We start from the raw sequence: 21,075 nt of genomic DNA on the forward strand, positions 1-21,075 counted from the left end.
TCCTGAAGAAAAAAATTTTCCCACCTCCCACTATCTACTCATCTTCTTCATGATACCAATCATTATCTTCCTCCTCATCATCATCATCATCATCATAATCATCATTTGATAGAAACACAAAGACAATGGATCAATATTATTACCTCACTAATGATGTAATAATAATTTCCAATTCCAAGTAAACCCTTGAAATTGCAAATGATTTACAATTCATTCTGATGATTAGTTAATTATTTTCTAATTAACGTTTCAATTAACCAAATTATCATATTGGTTAATAATTTATCCTACTCACAATCTATTTACAGTTACAATTATAAACTCTTTCCAAACTGATTGTAGTTATCGGTTCTCGTTTAGTATCTGAATACATTGATTGTCAAGTTGATTAATTATCAATTTCAAATGATTAACTTAATCAATGTCCTGTTGCTTTAAGTAAATTGTTATAATCATTATCTAATAACAGTATATTTATTATTTGAAAGACAATAAGTAAAAAAAATCAGATACAATTGTCAAGTTGATTATTTGATTTAATCAATTGTGTCAAAAACTAACAATTACTTTTAATTGTTATTAGTTAAACAGAGTATCATTATTGTAGACAAAATAACAATTAAATTAAGTATTAAACATTTGATAAGAAACTTTAAATGGTTCATCAGATGGAAAATCAATTAAATTAAATTAAATTGCTTCTGATCACTTCATGATTGATTTAATCACATTTAATAACAATTAACTAGTTTCATTGATCATCATGATAATCAATAAATACAATAAATATGATATCTGATTGTTATGGATCATTAATCAAAAAGTTAAACGTTGATGATCATTTGAATAAAACATTAACAATTAACGGTAATAATAATAATAATCATTATCCATCATCATCATCATCATCAATGATTACAATTTAAATTTCACTTGATTACAATTTACAAATTGCAATTGAGATTTTATTTGAAAACTTAATCCAATCAAATGATGAGGTAAAGTAAAAAGTATATCCAATAATAAATAATAATAAATTGATATCATTTTTATATCTGATCAACATATGATAAAGGATGAGGATGCTGATGAAGATGAAGGATGATAACAATGTGGATGATAAATTCAAATGTACAATGTATTGTCAATAATTGAAGATAAATCTTGATTCGTCTTCCTCATCATCTGTTTGTTTTTTTTCCTCCTCTTCTATTGTTCATTTGCCTCAAGAGATACACTTTCCCTCTGTTGCTTTTTTTAGTGTTTTCATCCACCATCAACACCACCTCATCCTCATCCTCATCCTCATCCTCATCCTCATCTTCATCCTCATCTTCATCTCCTTTATCCACCCACTTTCCACCCTCATCCTCATCTTCTTGATTACAATTTTATTTGTTTTGTCCTTTTTTTTGCATCAATTTTCAATTGGAAAGATCTGAAAACCCATTTCCCTCTATTGCTACCAAACCACCTCTTCAATCTGATAATCATCATTATTATCATCCTCATCTCCATCCTCATCCTTACTTATCATTAAGCTTTTATCCATGTTGTTGTTGTTGTTGTTGTTGTTGTTGTTGTAAGTTTTACAATGATGGTGATGATGCTGATGATTTGAATGACCAATTGTAATGGTCGTGTCTGGGTGTGGTTACAAACATGGCTGTTTGTGTGTCTTATCAGTTTTGTGTATAAATTGTTGACATTGACCATCAACCATTTAGGGAAGTGGACACACAGGATGACATAAAATAAGGTCAATTACAAAATGTTATTTTCTCTTCATTTTTTTTTTACTATTATTGTTTGTTAACAGAAAAGTATAAAATTATTTCCCTATTTCTGGATCATATGGTCAACTATTATCATTTTATGTTGTTACTGTGTTTCTTTTGGTCATTTGTTTGGTCAAACATAATATTAAATATATAAATTGAACAACGATGAAGATAATTGTGATGATAACATTGATTGTTGTGCTTTTTTTAAAAAATCTGACATAATAATTAATGATAACATTATAATTCAATCTGTTGACTTTGGATGTGTTTTTTTCTTGTTTGCTGTTGGTAAAATGAACGATGTCTTAATTGTTTTCGCTTAATTGTTGTTGGTTGATTGCAAATTGTAACAATTTGCATATTACAGTTATTTTGAATTTCCAGAGAAAATTTCTCTCTCTCTCTCTCTCTCTCTCTCTCTCTCTTTCTTTCTTTCTCTCTTATAAGAATGTTAAGTATTCGCAAGGGATGAAGATGATGAAGATGAAGAAAAGATTGATTAGAATGAATTGAAAAGATTGTAGGTCATCATCTTTGTAGAAATTTACAGATGAATTGATGAGAAAAAAAAGAAATGAGAAGATGAAACTGTAAAAGGAAAGAATCATTTTAAATAATGGTCAAAGGAGAGAAAGAGGTTTTCGAGATGATGATAATATGGATGAAGAAGATAAAGAGAGAGAGAGAGAGAGATGATAAGATGCTTTAAGACACAAGAAGTTATGTGATTTTTAGGTGAGAGCAGATGATGAGGATGCGGATACAGAATCACAAGTAAAGTTGCTTGGTGAATGTATGTATATCTTTTTACGTTTTTTTCTTTCTCTCTCTCTCTCTCTCTCTCTCTTTATCTTCTTCAACTTGCTTTTCTCCCTCTTTCTCACTCATGATGATCATCTTCTTTTCATCATCATCTTGTTTTACTTCTTCACCTTCTTTTCTTTTTCTCCTTCACTTTTGGTGAGTTTCTCTTATTCTGGTGAACGGAAATGCTCAGTGAGCGTATCAAGAATCTTTTCCACTTCAAATGTTGTTAGCGTAACAGGTAATTGGTTCTTCTTCATCTTCTTCTTCTTCTTCTTCTTCTTAAAGATGAAGAGAAAGAAGAAAATGATGATGATGATGAAGAAAAAATATCAAAGTTAAATACATACAAGTCGCTCTCTCTCTCTCTCTCTCTCTCTCTCTCGCCATCATCAAACGCTCTTTCCACCTCTGGAGTTTCCTCTTCAATCCATAGTTTTTTTCTTCTTCTTTCTTACCTGTAATCGTTTAGAAAGAATTTTTTTTCTCTCTCTTTATTTCTTTCTCTTTTCTTTCGCTCACCTTTTTACCTTCTTCTCCTCCCTCTTTTGCAAAGGTCATTAAAAAACACACATTGCAAAAAAAACGGAATAATATTGTTACCAGTAGTAGTGCCAGAGAACTGCAATGAAAATGTAATAACCTGTTGTGACCCGAGGGTCAATATCATTGTCCGAAGTCAATTTGTGCAACTTTTGTTACTATTTTTCGTCCTTTGTTTATCCATTGGACTTTTTGATACATTTAATGAAATTTTGGGTTACCATGTATATATATTTACGTTGATATGTGTACATATATTTAAGCATTAGGGACGGGGAGGGTAAGGTTTGTGCACCATTTGATATGGTTTTTAATGTCATATTAAATTTTGATGGTTTTTTTCAAAGGTTCAACTTTATTTCTGCCCCTTAACATACATAACCATTTACCTTGATCTTTTTTGATTGTTACCCTTGATTGTTGTAGTTTAAATTGATGAATGGTAAATTCAATGTGAATGGTAACCTCGTATCACTAGAGAGAGAGAGAGAGAGAGGAGAGATGAACACAAAAGACTCTTGACTGGGTGAAAGAGAAGAGAAAAAGAGAGAATTTTAAACTCACCTTAAGATTATCGAGTTCTTTGTTCATAAAAGATGATATTTTGTTCTGATATTTGTATAACTTTTTCTTGAAGATTTTCTCTTCTTTGCCTTCAGGTCATCTAATATTATTTTGCCTTCTCGTCTACATCATCATCATCATTCTCTTCATCTTCTTCATCTTCTTCATCGCCTTTTTCTTCTATATTTCTCTTTTTCTTTCGCTCACTCCATCATCATCATCTTCTTTGCTATTGCTCCCTTAATGGATTAACCTTGGATTTTGAACAAGTTTTTCTCTTCTCTCTCTCTCTCTCTCTCTCTCTCTCTCTCTCTCTCTCTCTTTGCTGAATTACTTTTCATGTGGATTCTTTGGTTAGGGTTCTATGAATTTTCTTGTTATCTATCTTTCTCTTTTTCTCCCACTTTCTTTATAATAACTTTGTTCTTCTGGACATTATTTGCAATATGAATAAAGAAAAATATTATCAGATCGAAAATGTTGCTTCTTTTTCTTTTGTTCCTTACAAACGATCGTGATCATTAGCTAATAGATAAGATCAATAATGTTATCAATTATTTTCGATCTTTTTATCCAATTTTCCTTCTCATACACTAGATGGCAGCACTAATATCGAATTTTCAACTAACATCTCAGTTTGGTTTCAATCCGAAACACTAGATGGAGACTTTGTCTGCGCTCTCCTCAAACTTTTCCTTTTAAATTTGGACTTTTAAAATGCTAACGAAGTGACCGCTTACAAACTTGGACTTTAATTCGTATGAAGATTTAAGTCTAAAGGGGATGAGACTAATTTTCTCAATCGGTTGTCTAAATTTTGGTTCCTTATTAACATTTTTTTCTCAATTATTAAAAATTCACCAATCAGATCCTCTTGTAGGTCATTTTAACGGGAATTTTAAAGCTCACACTTAAATAATACTATTAACCAGGCCATCTAATAGATGGCACCTAATGGACTTTTAAATGGATTCGAAGGTAATTTTTTCGTCAATCGATCTAATCGAAAGGTGATCGAATAAAACTTTTACAAGTCTTTTCCGTTTAGAATCGAAGCTTTCGATTATGAACATAAATTCGTATCCATTGAAATCGATCAAAAGAAAACGAACCGATTAAATCTCGATCAAAAGACAAGAGCAAATATTATATTCCAATTTCATAAGTTTCGATCAAAAATTTCCAATCAATCGAAATTAATTATAACCAACAGTCTTCTAATAAAATCTCCAATCCAACAACCAATTAATTGAAACAATTTAAAGAGTAATAATTAATCAGATAGATTATCATGTTAAACTTAATCATCAACAAACGGAGGGAAACAAAATTGAAAAAGATTAAGGTGATTATGTTAATCGCTATGAGCCCATTTCCGCCCAATTTGTTATTTAACTTACATAATAAATATCGTAACAATTTCTTATCCATAAATACATAATATACGAAATATTTATCTTCCTCTCTTCATCATCATCATCATCTTCCCATTATATTATTACATTACCCGAAAGGAACCTCGGGTGTGATCAGTTTAAAGAGAAACGGAAGTTACTGGGATAAGGGTGGACTTCATTTCCGCCCAAAAGGAAATGTTTTCATTTTCTTAGTTGTTGGAAGGTGAAGGAAAAAAGTTCTAATGTACCAAAGTCTTAAAGGCATGAATCTTAACAGGGAAAATATATACAGACACATACATCGAATCGTTAATTGTCAACAATCAAGAAATAGGGAAAACAAAGTTAGTTTGTTTTTCCCATTGTTCCGATTTGATGATTTTCTCGTTACGAAGATACAAAAACAAGAAGGTTAATCAACACACTCACAGGTAAGCAACCAAGGTAATCAAAAGCCACCAAATGATTACTTTTTTTTCTCAGTGATTGTTGTTTGTCACCAACAAAATTAACTAACTAACTGATCCATAGACTTATAATCATAAGATTATCATATGTACTAATATTTATGATTATCTTGGTGGATGAACAAGTCAAATCCTATTAGTATTTTCACATAACAACCCTGAATCTCAGGGTGAGTATTCATTATGTTAGTGGAAAGATAATCTCTTCATGAGAATCATTTTTTCATCCTCATCTTTCCATAGCATGTAAATTGTTTGTTCACACAATTAATTGAATATTATCATTGAAGATTAGCAACTGATGATTGAAATTTTGCAAAAAGTGACCGTAAGGTTAACATAAAATGAACAAGATCAGCGACAATCGTTTCTTACTTGAACCAAACAAATTGTAAGTATAACAATCAACTTTTCAAACCAAAACATCACTAATTAAGATGAAAGGTAACTTGGTATCGAGTTGGTTCAACAATTAACTGACCAGATTCAATTAAAGCCAAAGGAAAAGAGGAATCATCTTCCTGAATAATTGTCCGATTGCACCATAATTGATTATCGTTTAATGGTAAATTGATTTACCATCAATCAGGTCAACTTTATCATCGGGATAGGATTTTGACGTAGCGTTTCCCATCTCTGTCCGTCTACCGCAGGGAATTACAATCCTGGTACCCAGCATTTGATAAAATGGACTCCAATTTCTTGAGCTTGACCATTTAAATTGTCAGTATTTCCAATATCAAATTGTAACCTTTCACCAGTCTAAGGCACTTAAATCACTTGAGCATTTGCCCTTACAGTTCATACTTGATGATTGAATTGATTTGATTAAAATCAATTGTATCAAAAGAAATGAAAATATTACTTGAAAAAAACTTATTCATTTTTGAAGTTTATTTTTTGTCACAATTACTAAATAATTACTATTTTCTGTTAATTGTAGCTGCAATTTATGTATTCATGTTATTATTATTAAATCACAATCTAATTTAAATCAGTGTTTAGTGATTTGATTCAGTAATCAAAAAAGTAACAGCAAATACTTCAATTATTTTGACTAATCACTAAGACAATAGATAGATAATCAATACATGAACATAATTGTAATCTAATTGCAATCAAATCAGTAACCAATAATCAATCAATAAACTAATATTGACAATTTGATAAGCAATCATGAGTTTTGATCATCATTGAACTTTGTTTAGATCTATTAATTAAATCAACTATGAATAAAAAAAAATAGTAAAAATAATTACTAATCTTTCGAGTACAATTACAAGGAAACCAATATATTTAATCACTCTGTTAGTTGATTGATTATTGATCACTGAATTGAAACAATTGATTAATATTGATAAAGAAATGAAAACAATGATTATCATTTAATGAAAAAAAAAACCTAAATGATTATTTGGAATCAGAATTTTTCTTTGTCTTTTTATCAAAATTAACCAGAATTTTCTGATGGTGATTCATTTAATATCGAAGATCATAATTGAGTGTAACTGTGAATATTCAATTTTATTGCGTATTTAGATGTTAATTGTGTTGACACAATTTCAGTTATTATATTATTATCTTGCTAATTGTTGAATTAGTAAATAGCTGTGAACTTTTCTCCAATGGATATAAACCAATTCTGTTTACAATTAAATGATGTTTATATTATTATGAATGTTGAGATATCGAAAATTTTGAAATTTCTGTAGTAAATATTAGTAATTCGGTTTGATTCTATTCATGAAAATCATATGGCCTTATGGTTGGCATCGGGTAGCGATTATATCGTAAAGGTGAACCGAAGACACAGAGCCAGATGTTTATTGTCGTGTGTTAGGCCTTGGACGATGTCGATGTACTTCTTATGGCTCGTGTCCTCCGGCTCATGGCCTCATGTCTCTTCGAGGCCATTCAATTGTAAAAGACTCCAACTTCTGGTCTCTCTCTCTCTCTCTGGTCAGATACTTGCTCAGCTGTTGATTGGTATCATTGTGATGGACACACAGAGGTTGTTTTCATTATCTAATGACCATCGCCATCTTCAAGGTTTGGTCAATTTCGAGTTACCAAAGAAGTTAATGTGACGATTGTATTTATTTGAACTGAAAAATGAGGATACAGCTCGAGAGGTTATAAAACCTCTAGGTAACCTTCAATGATTACCTCCCTATCATTTTACAGTTATAAGTTGAGGTTACATTTATAATTATTATTCATTTTTTATATACAATAGATTAAATATTATTAATAATTAGTCTTTAGTCCAAGTGATTTGTCCAATTTGTTTTTTGATTCCTTATCCATGGTAAGATTCAAATCGATTCCTTTTTCTGGTTTTCAATTCAATATAATGGTGGGTTCCAATTTGATTCACTCATCATTATTACGAGATCATAATTATTAATAGTAAAAGTTAGAAGAGAGAAAATATTAAAACAAAAACGGAAGTAATAGATTAACTGAGTACTAATTGATCAGTATTGTTGATAAATTTCAATTTTTTCTTTGTTTTAATTTTTTATTCTTTTCCCTGTGAGGGAATCAGTCTTTTGTCTACGGGAACTTTAGCTCCCTCAGTCTTTTTTTAAGGTCACTCGTTAGAGCTAATTTGTTTATTAAGAAAACTCAATTAAGAGTTAATTAGATTAGTTATTAATAATAATAGTATTAGTATTGATTGTCAAGTACCTGTTTATTTTTTTAAAACGTGGTATTTCAAAGTCTTACCCTTGACCATCCTTGAAGAGATTCAGAAAACCCAATGACCATTTCAATAAATTTAATTTCATCTTAACTGAATCAGTTCACAGTCACAAATTTAAGAATAATTAAATTGATGAATTAATAACAATATTAATTTTAATTGTTCACATAGTTAAATTAACATGATGAAAAAAGCACATGTAATAGAGGTAGTTTTTATGTTCACTCTTCAAAGACTCAGTAACATCAGAAAGTGAATCTGAAATTGAGATTTTATTTAATTTTGTTTTCTTATAATGTAAAATTGTTACATTGTTGATTTAAATTATTTGTAGATAATCAATTAGAGTGCAAATTTTAAGATTACAATTGATTATCTCTTTGGCTGAGTGCAAGTCTTGTATCTAAACAATTAAGATTACCAATTAAAACTGTTTACTTGTTACAGACATGAGAGATGTCATTGAACAATCAACAAGACTGTGATTAGATTATTGTTAAGTTAAATTGTTTCAAGTCTAAACAAGATTAAAAATTAATACTTTCTAATACAATTGGATCAAATAATGATAAGTTGATGTTAATTGTACTGATTAACAATTGTTTGTTATGTTGTCTTATACTTGGTTGTTGTCTAATGAAAATTACAGTTACAGTTAGTGCATTATTGCTAACTAGTCACCATAATGATTGATATAATTAGACATTAATTGTGTATGAACCTTGAGAAACTCAGGTCAAGGTGAAATGTCATTATCGTGTTATCATGATTGAACTTGGCATCGAATTGAAAAATAAGTTACTTCATAACAAGAAAAGAACATGAAATTGTCAAGAACTTTGAATTATCAATGGAAATGAAAGTTTTGTTTACAAAAAGAATGGGAAACGGAAGTTATTTTAAGATATTCTTCTAGTGTAGGAATGAAGATAAAAATAGTAACATGAAGAGATGAAGATGAAAGATTAAGAGCAGAGAGAGAGAGAGAGAGAGAGAGAGATGATTATCTTCATCATCTTTGCATGAAAATGTTGTAAACAAAACCTTGAATTCTTGATACTTCAACAAAGATTGTTAATTGTTACAGAGTTAAAGACAATAATTAAATTTCACCATGTGAATGATTAATTGTTTTATTGAGAGAGAGAGAGAGAGACATTTAATCATTAAGATTATCTCATTTTCAAGTGTAATTTACAATTTGTTGGCATTAGTTTATTGAGTTGAATATGAGACTGAATAATTTCATGAGTATTTACAATCAATTGATTAAGTCTTGGAATCAATTGAATTAACAATGATTAGACTTTTGTTGCTCTTCATCTGATCATTGTTATCATCGTGTTGATGTCAAATTGATTGTTGATTATAATGTGGAAGCCATTTGGCAAGAAAGTAGCTCATCAATAATCAACAAACAATAATAATCATTCAATTGATTAGTATTGGAAGCTGGATTATCATCAAGAAATAGGAAGATAAAGAAGATGGGGAAGAGTATAAAGATTATGTTAAATAAGGAGAAAAGGAGCCATGATTAAAGGAAAAGAAGAAGAAGATGAGGATGAGGATGGAGAAGAAGATGAAGATCAAGATGATGATGATGAAGAAGAAGAAGAGGATAAAAGAGGGTTAAGAAAGAGGAGGTGGGCCACGAGCCACAAAAATCGGAAGCTGTTAACACAGAAGATCAACAAAAAGATGAAGAAAGAATAAAAAGAAAGAAAAATGAGAGAGAAAAAGAGAAAGAGAGAGAAAAGATAAAGGCAGATGTCATGTTATTATTATCGCTATTGAGCAAATGTTATACGAACTCGCGTGGCACGCGTTAAGTCATTAAGACTCTGAACAGACGTCGTTTTTGATGATCGACCAGAGCCACGCGACCAAAAGGCCTCAAAGGTAAAGGCGCAGTGAAGATGAAGGGAGATGCTAATGTAACAAGAGGAGAACGAGAAGAGAGAGAGAGGAAAAACTGGCCTGATGAACAACAGCCGCTGAAAGAGCTAAGAGTTTGTAAGGAAGTGAGAGAGAGAGAGATGATAATGATGATGAAGGAAATTCTCTCTCTCTCTCTTCTTTTCTCTATGGCATATGGTATACATCCGTCGGTCTCTCTTTCTTTTTCTCTTTCTGCTCTTTCTTATTAGATCTTTTATTCTCTTCTCCCTCATTTCCGATAATTTTCTCTTCCATTCATCTTTATCATCACACATGCGCTCCTTCTCATCCCTCATCACCTTCATCATCTCTTACTCTTCTTGATAGTGACTCGTTTCATTCACTTCTTAGTCTCTGCTCATGACGTGAACATCAAATCCACATTATTGTTAATTCAACATCTTAAACCTTTCTCTTAGTGTCTCTCTTTGTGCTAATACAACATTCGGATTACCAACACTTTATTGTTGTTATTTACTTGGAATTTGTGTTTACAATTAAATCAACCAATTCATCATGAAAATTCTGAAAAAAATCAAGAGTATAAGTAAGTAGAATCTCGACTTTATTGATTTTTGTCTTTACTATTTTGATATTTATCGATTTTCTCTCTCTCTCTCTCTCTCTTTTTCTGCCTCTTTCTCTGTGGTTGTGTTGTTATTACTTAAACGATTAGCTCGATGTCCTAAACATAAACAGGATAAATCGATAGCCAATCAACCAACTGCCCTTCATTTCCACCCTGTTCATGGAGATAATATCAGATTAACTGGAAACGGTTCAATTGCTGAGCGATTGGAAAGTTTTTGTGAAGGAATTGTTTTCTCATCTCGACCTGTTCGGGTTGATGAACCAGTTTCGATTAAATTTATGACCACTTCGACCAATTGGAATGGTGCATTACGATTTGGTTTCACCACAACTGACCCTTGTAAATTAAAGGGTCATCTTCCCAAATATGCTTGCCCTGAGTTAACCTCAAAACCAGGATTCTGGGCTAAAGCATTGAGTGACCGTTACGCTATTGTTGAAAATGTGTTGACCTATTGGACTGATGAATCAGGTAAATCCTATTACTCAGTTAATGGTGAGGACAAGGGTATTTTCCTCACCGAAGTGGACACAACTAAACCCTTCTGGGCTTTACTGGACATCTACGGATCTACAACTGCAATAAAATTTTTAGGTAAGCACCAAGTTAATCAAGAGCTAATCAATCAAATAACCTACTTGTAAATCCTATTAATTTAACTGACAATTTACCTGATGAAATTGAATCACCTTTCATTTATACAACAATCTAGAATTGGATGACCAGTGGTCATCAGCAGTTCTGTCAAAAGTGCCAAATAAATTTGTAAATCGTTAGACTTGATTTAATTCAATTCGTCAATCTAATTCTCATGGTTGATTATAATTATTTGAATGATTTTTTTTCCTGTTCACTTCGAAATCAACAAATCAGAACAGAACAATTAACTTGATAGTAGTTAAGTTTTTTGAGTAGTTACGAAGTTAAATCAGAAAGTGTGGAAACTTTAATTTGTTTTTATGGTTGAATGGATGATGATTATAATCATTGATGATGATGATGATGTCCAGTAATGATGATAATGTTTCGGTCAACATCCTACACAAATAACGATGAAACATTTTCAACGATCTTTCAGAAAAGAGCATTAATTTAGCTTCTCTCTCTTAGTAATCACATCCATCAACAAGAGGTGAGAGGATGAAGATAAAGATGAAGATGAAGATGAAGATGAAGAGGCGAAGAGGAAGATAGAAGAAGCAGAAAACAAAAATTAGGGCGAAATTTGGGAATTGAAGAGGAGGCTTGTAGAAAGGGCGTTGGCATGAGAGAGAGAGAGAGAGAAATGATAAAATGTTGATAACTCACCTGAGTAGGCGATAATCGATTATTGAATCAATTCCTAAATTCATTAGTCTTTTGCATGCAGAAAAAAAGTTTTTTTTTCCTCGGAAAAATATATCACCAAGATGATTATGATGATGGTCATCATGATGTTACAAAGGTATCAAAGTTGATGATTGAGAAAACGATTGAGACAATTTAAAATTGATCTTCAATAGAAACCAAGCCTCGATTCAATCTCATCTTTTCCTGTAAATATCTCAAATTTACCTGTGGCCTTGCCCATGGAAAGGCCAAACCTTGTCAGGTTTAATTTGTTATTTTCTTTGATGGATTTACCTTTAGATTTATTTTTCTATGAACTTTTTTATTATTATTATATAACTTTGAGCCTAACCTTTATTTTTATTTCCTCTCTCTCTCTCCCATAGATTCAAGGTATATCAGTAAAAACAGGTTAACCGAATCCATTTACTCATCAACTACTACTACTAATCATCAAATCTCATCATCATCATCATCATCTCCATCCGGTTCATCTTCCCTTGCTGAATATTCAACACTACGACGAATCTCATCCTCGGTCAACCGAGAACCTTTACCCCAAATCTATCGTGGTAATAACCTATTACCGTTACCTTTTCATAGGACCAGAGGATGTAATATGACTTTATCTAGTGATGGGTAAGTGTTTATTATCATCTTCTTAATGATACCACTTCCGTTTCATGTATTTATCATCATCATCTTGTTGTTCATCTTGAAATTATCAGAGGGGAAACTTAACCTTGTAAAATGATGCGATATTTATGTTTATTTGTTTTTCCTTTGCCCTTGATTTGGTGTCAAGGTTTCAAATGATGCGAAAGATGAAGATGAAGATGATGTGAGAACCTTGAATATGCAAATGAAAGAGAGAGAAAAATTCTCTTATCCTCACATTTCCATGGTTATCATCATGTTAGACAATGAAACGTTTGAAATGTTATTCGATATCTTTTCGGAATGAAACTAAATATCAATTTTCTTGTTTTTCTCTTTCTCACCTCAGGTCAACCGCTGAACGTTGTGATTCTCAATATTCAAGAGGTTATGTTTTCGCCCAACGACCTTTACGTTTAGGTGAAAAAATGATTATTCAAGTTCTTAAAACTGATGAACTTTACACCGGAAGTTTAGCCTTTGGCCTAACAACTTGTAATCCATCAACACTTAACACTGACGATTTACCTGATGATCCTCACATCCTACTTGATAGACCAGAATATTGGATTGTAATCAAGGATATTGCCAACAGGCCGATTGCCGGTGATGAAATTGCCTTTAAAATAACGGAAACAGGTCAAGTTATCATGACCAAAAATCGTCAACCACCAGTAACCTTAATGCACGTTGACCAATCTCAAAGTTTCTACCCTTTCTTTGATCTTTACGGAAGTACAATTAAAATTAAATCACTTGGTGTTATGTTACCTGAGAAAGTGATGAACATTAATAGTAACAAAGTGAACACAATGAAAGCTTCAAATCAAGTTAATCTTAGTCAATCAGTTACATCTAAATCCAATCATTATTATTCACCTAATCATCACTCACAGTCACGATTACCTAAGCAAAATTCAATGTTGACCAATAGGCAAAAGTGCTGGTCAACTTATGGATTATCATCAACTTCCTGTCCCTCTGAAAATAACTCAACCTTGACTAATCTAAGTCAATATCAATCAACATCAACTACAAGATTAACTGATTGTCGATCGATACCTTCAAGTCATTCAACTGGTAAGTTTTAATCTCTCTCTCTCTCTCTCTAATTTTCCTAATTATCTTTAATCTTATTGATGATTAACTAATCATTTCCTTTTTCCATCTTGTATTTTAATCATTAGGATCTCTTAATGTTGAATCAGAATGTACAGTTTGCTTTGAATCGCCAATTAATTGTGTCCTTTATACCTGTGGTCATATGTGTATGTGTTATGAATGTGCAGTTAAACAATGGAAAGGACAAAATGGTGGACGATGTCCAATTTGTCGAGCTCGTATTTTGGACGTTATCAGAACTTATTATGCATAAAAGACGAAAAAGAATTTGTTTTTTTTTTGGATATTCGATTCGCCAAAAAAAAAGTTTTGTTATGAATTTTGTTTTCCAAATATACACCGAAATCACCAGCATCGAGTCACCATCATCATCAATCATCTTGTTAGTCAGCATTATGATTCCAATGAAAGAGATTATCTGAACAGCTGATGAATAATCCTGATTACCACCCACATCATTAACTGATCACAATCAAATTTTCCAGCTAAAATCTAATCAAATATCATTAATATTCTGGTCCATTCAATTAGATCATCTCAACGCCTAAGATGTTAAGCAAAAGCAAAAGTCAATCAGATGATGAAGAAGCAAATTAAATCTAATCCAGTTTTCAATCATGTTGTTAATCCTCCATCCATACGGTTACAATTTTTTTTCCTTCGACGAAAAAACCCAAGTAACCTTTGAACTCTCTCTCCAAATTACCTTTAAAACCGTCCATTGGTCAGTCTAAATCTCATGATTTTCCCATAGCCAAGTGAAAACAACAACAACAAACCCTTAAGGGCAATTACATTTGTAACAAAGTTGTTAACCTAAAGTCGGGGAAAAAGTTTATCTATTGACCTTTTTATTTGAAAATGGTGGTAATGTTAATGGCGTTGGTGGTGGTGGCGAGGTTAACGAGGCGATGTCACTTTCATCACTACGCTATTATAAATAGTAAAACGGAAGTAGCTCCGGTCTCCACCTTAACGTGTTTTCTTATCCCTTGTAAACTTCCGTTGCGATACCTTGGTAAACTGATCCACACCCCGATCTTGCTTCTTATACTATTGATAAGGTACAAAAGGTACCAAATAATAACAATAATAACCTAAGAAAAGCAAGAGAAAAGATCACAATTCTAATATTATCCATAGAAAAACGGAAACAACGGTTTTCTAACTTTGCCATTTAAATACTAACAAAAATATTACAAAGGAAATGGACTTTATCTTCATCATCTCTCTTTCTCATTTCTCTTCTTCCTCGGAATCATAATCATCATCATCATCTCTCTCATACACACACACAAACACACACCTACACCCATTGGTTTCAATGTGAATTCACAAAGTCAACGAGAAAAACTATAAATTATCAAGAGAAAATTTTTTTATCTAATTTATCAATAACAAAGACTTTATATATTTTTTTCCCCTTCAATTCAAATGTTAAAACCAAAACTTTTTTTGTCTGAATCTCCATGTAAAAATATAACCTTACCTGTGTAAATATATTGAAAAAATTATCGCTCCATCATTGAAAATGATAATAGTTATTATATGGATAATAAATTATTGATTATAATTTTTTACTTGGAAAATTTTTTCTTTCAACTTTGTATCTTTTCCTGGGGATTGTTGTTGTTGATCATGAACCTTAATCATTAAGATGAACCCCAGGGGGAGGTGGGGGTGAGAGGTTGGGTCAGTTTAGGCTTGGCCCTTTAATTTTAAGGTGGTGATAATAATGATTATGGATGTTGATAGTAACTAGATCTCTCTTATGGATTAACCTTGAAAAAGTTTGTTTCTATTGCTTTTTGATTATGATCACGATTATGATTAGTTGATTGTTGTTGTTTCTGTTTCATAATGTATGAGATGACCTTTAATTTGATTCTATTCTGGAAGATGGAGAGAGAGAGAGAGAGAGAGGTGAAAGGTAATCGTGATGAAAGAGGAAGATCAATGATGATAAGAAGAGGAGGGAAAGGTAAGTAAAATGTTATACTAAAAGTGGGAGAGGTTAATATTAGGGTAAGAATGGTAATCATATATATTAATGTAATAATAAGATGATGATGATGATGATGAGGATGAGGATGAGGATGGAGAGTGAGAGAGGAAATGATAACCTACTGATGTATAATATTAGTAAATTGTGGTTCTAATGAGTTCGATGGGTGAAAAGAAAGGTTTGTATAAAGAGATTTCGAGAAAAGTTTTTTTTCGAACTTTAGTTTTTACAATAGTTCGAAGAGGAAATGATAATATTAATGGTCGATAATTTCTTCGCACTATTAATAGCGCTCTCATGTTCGGTCAACTGGAAAGGTCAATTGGCCGACAATGGTCAATACATTATTGTCATTAAATTGACCAAATGGACATTATCATTCTGAGAGATTCCCAAAAGATTAACTCGGAAAAGTTAATCTAAAAATAGTCAAATGTGCAAATCTAATATTTGCCGACGTTGATTAACAATTAATTATCACTAATCAACTAAAATAAACAAAGTAATTAACAAAGGGTTAAGATTATCTTCCTTGAGCCATTGCTGATTAGCTTAATAATAAGACAAACAGATTGTCAATTTGGCTCTTTTTCTAATGCATTGATTAGAGATAATTAACGAACTTAAAATCAATGAAAGATCAACAATTAACTTTAATTGGTTTCATTGGAAACAGTAAATTGTTTCAATGTAACACTAATGATGGAAATGATTCTATTGTTATCTCATGTAAACCATAAGAGATTTTCAATTGGAGGCTCTTGTTTCTTGAGAAAAAGAAACTATTAGAATAGAAAAAAGTTATTTCCTTTGAAAACGGAAATGGTGTCCACCTATTTTACTCTCTCTGTGTAAATTAAGTTGCTTGTCTTCCGGTTGTTTTCATCTTCATCTTCTCAAAGTAACTTTACTCTGTCTTAAGAATCAGTTGACTAAGGAAACAGAAACTGATCACACCCATTGGATTCTGATATTGTTCAAGATGATGAACATAAGGATAGAATTAATTTCTAATTGTGAGAATTAATTATTTCCATTGATATACAATCAAGAAAGAATCAAATAAATTACAACGGAACAACGGTTTTCCATTAATTTCCACAGGTAATCAAATTGATAGAGAATAATAGAGAAAGTTAATTGTTATGAAGAAATTGTTTTCTTTAATTGTTATATATGATATAAGTTGCGGAGAATCGTTTAAATTGTTTGAAAATTTATATAAACATTGTTGGTTTGAGGGTGAAGAGAAAATAATTAATTGTTGCTCGATAATTGTGTTGGTTTCATCGTTGGAGTTAATTTTGGTTTGAAGGATTAATTATTCGATGAGATGTTCAGTTGATTCTCTGAGTTTCTCCTTCATTTCTAACCTCATGATTAGATTGTTAATTGGTTTCAATTGAATCATTAGGCGAGTTGATTGTTGATTAAATGGTCAACATTAAGTTTTCTTTTGTTTCTCCTTTTAATTGTTGTTCTTGTTGGCGGATTAATTGCAACTTCCTTTTCCATCTCATGGGTTCGGCCTTTTCGACTTTCACTTATTGGGTGGAGATTGAAGATCATAATGATGACCCAGTTAATGAAATTTTCTTTCTCTTCGTAGGTTAACAATTAATCTCCATGGTCACGATTAAGTAAATTGTTGTAAGTTAACATATGATTATCTTTCTCTCTCTCTCACTCTCTATGGTTTTCAATTGTTGAGCCAAGTTTAAGGTGTAATATGATCGTGACAATGATAAGTGATGAATGAAAATAAGAGGATAAGATGATATCGTAAGGAGATGATGATGATGAAAACAATGATGAGATGATAAGATTAATATAAATTATGGGTGAATAAGAAATAATATCAATTAGTTTGGGGAATTACATTAATTTGATTTGATTTCATTTGTATATTAGATTTGACTAATTTTTAAGGTAATATGGTTGGTTTAAATTGTTGGGAAGCATTTTAAACATTGGTAAGTAGTTAACAATTTAGGCTGATTAAGAATAGACTTTTGTTGAAATTTGTTTTAGATCAACAAATTTGCTGCGAAAATTATAAATTAATTTGGTTTTATATTCATCAGCAATTAGACTATTATTTGTGGTGATTTGGCTTGATAGTCTTTCATGTTAATATGTATAAATATCATTTAAAGTCAAAGGAGCAATTAAATTAAGGTAAATTCAATTCATTTGGCAATTTGTTGATTAGTTAACGATGATAACAGGTAGTGGATTAAAATGCCAAAAGTTGATTTAGCTTTGGATCAACATTGTGATCAGATTAAGGACCAGAATCTTTGAAATGGGAATGATTGACACTGAACGAAGATTCAATTAAAGACTATGAAAGTTGGTGATTAAATTAATTGTTCGATGATAACTTTGATTTGCAGACATTGAAAGTGATTAGAATTCAGGATTAAATGTCATCTCTGTCTTTGAATCTTTTTCTTGACTGAACTTTTTGAGTCTTTTGAAATGTAAAATGTTGTAAATCAGTTAAAATCCATCAGGATGATATTAATTGTGGTCAATTCTATGCCTAAATTGTTCATTGTTGTTGGAATAAAATGCTTCCAGTGCTCCTTTAAGTACGATATCGGGCAAAGATGATGGAGATGATCCTTCTAATCCATCATCATCGTCTGGACTATTTAATAGATCATTTGAAAATGCAATCATTGACAGGGGTCTTATTTGGTTCCATTGAGAGTTTGATTTAGTTTCCACTTGAGATAAGCTAAGGAATTGGAAAATATTGGGTTGGGTCGATTCGTTTCTTATTAGTTGTTGAAGATAATTTTCCAATTGGCTTCTTCTCTCTTCAATAACGGTATTACTTAGATTTCTCATCATCTTTTTCGGTGGAAACTTGGGTGTGGAACAAATTTTCTTCATCTCCTTGTGTAATTGATAAAAATCGTTGTATCTTTTTTCAATCCTATTCCAACATCCATCATGGTAAACCTCAATACGATAAACAGTATACAATTGTCCAGTTGGTGATCGCCGATTCTCATGACAAGGAATAAATAATTTAACCATTTTTTCATAAATAAACAAAAAGCCAAGTTAGTGGATCGTAAAAACTAAAAATCTATTGAAAGATATAAACAAAAAAGATTCAAATTAACAAAGAGAATCAAAATTTACAATAATCCAAAGTGATGAGACTTACAGATGAATAAAAAAATTCCCAATGGTCAAGAATTGGGAGAAAATTAAAATAACAACAATGACAGTTAAATTACATCACTAAACTTTAGGTACATTGAACTACTTCCTTGTTAATTGATTTGGAAATCAACTAATGGCAGCCACAAATTAAAGCAAAAACAATTGAACAATTGAAAGAATCAAAAAGCTAAATCAATAAATCACTTGAGGAAAAAATCAAAACAAACACATGAGATTTTGGAGAAGAAAAAAGTGTCGCCATCTAGCGAATAGAAAACAAACTAAATTCGAGGTAAAATTTTTTCTCTTCAGATTTTCAATTCTAATTCAATTGTTGGTCATTAACTTTCTTTATTGTTAAATTTCATTCCATTAATTAGACGAGTTTATAATGTTTTAATCACAATTTAGATTTAAAATACGAGAAACAATTACGTTGGATTGTTGGAGAGTTAATTGTCAACCGTTTGTCCTTTTCTGTAGTGATAATGAACAGGAAAAAATTTAGAATTCAATTAGAAAATTTTCTTATGTTATAATAAGAGAATTAAATTTGTGATCATAATGATTTAACTAACCGATAGCGATGAATATTTGATGAGCTTAATTGCTGGTGAAAAGGGATAATGTTTACGTTTTGATTTTCTCAATTTACTTTGAGATAATTGAGAATCTAAAGTTTCCAAATTATCTCCATGAACATTGAATGAACTTTTCATCTCATCGTATTCACCAAGATCCATTTCAAGAAGTTCAATTGAAATTATTCTTATCTTGGGTTGGGTAAATTCATTCATCTCATGGTCAGTTAATCGTTTGATTGTTATTTCCGCTTTAGGGACAATCGCTGTTGGATCAAGTGGACACTTTGCTTCAACCTTTTGCCCTGAATTTAAATACGATCTAGATGATAGCAAGAAAGGAAAATACAAAATTCAATGAGATCAATTCTCAAACAATTAACCTACAATTTACTTTACCTCATCATTTTAAGTTCTTAACATACAATTGAACAATCACTTTAAACATTAAACTTAAATTGTTACAAACTAGAAAATCTCGGAGACACAAAATTAGAGTAAACAATTTTCGCAAAAAATAAAACTCATCTCATTGTCGAAATCTAATGGTGACATCTACCAATAGAAAAACGAATTAAAATTGGAGTAGAATTTTTTTTTCTTTTGTAACAACAGTTTAATTTTGGTGCTTAAAATTTAGAAAAATTCAACGCACGAGAAAATTTTTTTTACAATAGATGGTTACTTTCATTGAGAAAATCAGCTGATGAACTCGAAGTTATATCTCCTATTGGAATGTTCTTAATCGTCTCGATAAGCCCATCGACCGTTTCTTGTAAAACTTGATTCGTGACTTCAGATGCATCGGGAAGAGATTGTCGAAAAGTTTCCAGAACTGTAATTGGTACACTATTCATTAGAACTGTTAATGTTTCATTGATCATGGTTGTAATTGAATTCATTGAATTAACATCAATTTTACCAAGCAAATTGTCTGTTATTATATTGATAATCGCATTGACAATGTCTTTCAATAGTACGAAAATTATTTCAACAATATTTACTCGTTGAGTTTCATGTATAATTGTAGAGGCTTTGCCTGGAACACTATTCTTTAGGTAAGTTGGTGTTTCGCTGATTATAATTGGCACTGAATCCAGGAAAATAATTGTCAACAAGAATAAAGTACAACTTGTTGCTCGATGAAAGTTCATTGCTCAATCAGATAATCTTTTACCCTGGTCACTTATTCAAATGTGAGTTAATTGTAAGTAATTGTCTTTTTTTTTACAATGATTTTTGATTTATATCATTTCGTCCAATGTCAACTCTATTATGTAATGTCATTGATAATCTCTATTGAATAAATTGTGGTACAAAATGTGTTTTATCATATTATTCATATGATAATTCAAAGGTGACATTGAAAAAACATGTTCAGTTCTGAATGAAATTATTTTTA

The 21,075-nt window shown here is 31.1% G+C and overlaps 3 protein-coding genes and 1 long non-coding RNA gene across 4 annotated transcripts; 1 reads left to right on the forward strand and 3 right to left on the reverse strand.

Moving 5' to 3' along the window:
* Positions 1-2,614: 2,614 nt before the first annotated feature.
* LOC128387168 (uncharacterized) lies at positions 2,615-7,341 on the reverse strand. The gene is made up of 2 exons (XR_008324986.1): positions 3,696-7,341; positions 2,615-3,605 (listed from the first exon to the last, which is right to left on the reverse strand). It is a non-coding gene; the product is annotated as an uncharacterized LOC128387168 (long non-coding RNA).
* A 3,151-nt stretch (positions 7,342-10,492) lies between these two features.
* On the forward strand, positions 10,493-15,480 carry LOC128387167 (protein neuralized-like). The gene is made up of 5 exons (XM_053346343.1): positions 10,493-10,754; positions 10,884-11,393; positions 12,515-12,767; positions 13,135-13,865; positions 13,973-15,480. The coding sequence occupies exons 1-5, from the start codon at positions 10,724-10,726 to the stop codon at positions 14,158-14,160; spliced, it is 1,713 nt and encodes a 570-aa protein (XP_053202318.1). The 5' UTR covers positions 10,493-10,723; the 3' UTR covers positions 14,161-15,480.
* Positions 15,481-18,435: 2,955 nt separating this feature from the next.
* Positions 18,436-18,960, reverse strand: LOC128387032 (sorting nexin-24-like). The gene has a single exon (XM_053346168.1). It carries the CDS (start codon positions 18,958-18,960, stop codon positions 18,436-18,438), a length of 525 nt encoding a protein of 174 aa, XP_053202143.1.
* A 136-nt stretch (positions 18,961-19,096) lies between these two features.
* Positions 19,097-20,901, reverse strand: LOC128386914 (uncharacterized). Its single transcript, XM_053346029.1, has 3 exons — positions 20,073-20,901; positions 19,671-19,995; positions 19,097-19,569 (listed from the first exon to the last, which is right to left on the reverse strand). Exons 1-3 carry the CDS (start codon positions 20,078-20,080, stop codon positions 19,552-19,554), a joined length of 351 nt encoding a protein of 116 aa, XP_053202004.1. The 5' UTR covers positions 20,081-20,901; the 3' UTR covers positions 19,097-19,551.
* Between the last annotated feature and the right edge of the window lie 174 nt (positions 20,902-21,075).

This window comes from Panonychus citri, unplaced genomic scaffold (genome assembly GCF_014898815.1).
Source record: "Panonychus citri isolate SS breed McGregor unplaced genomic scaffold, ASM1489881v1 Contig00077, whole genome shotgun sequence".
NCBI lineage: Eukaryota > Metazoa > Arthropoda > Arachnida > Trombidiformes > Tetranychidae > Panonychus > Panonychus citri.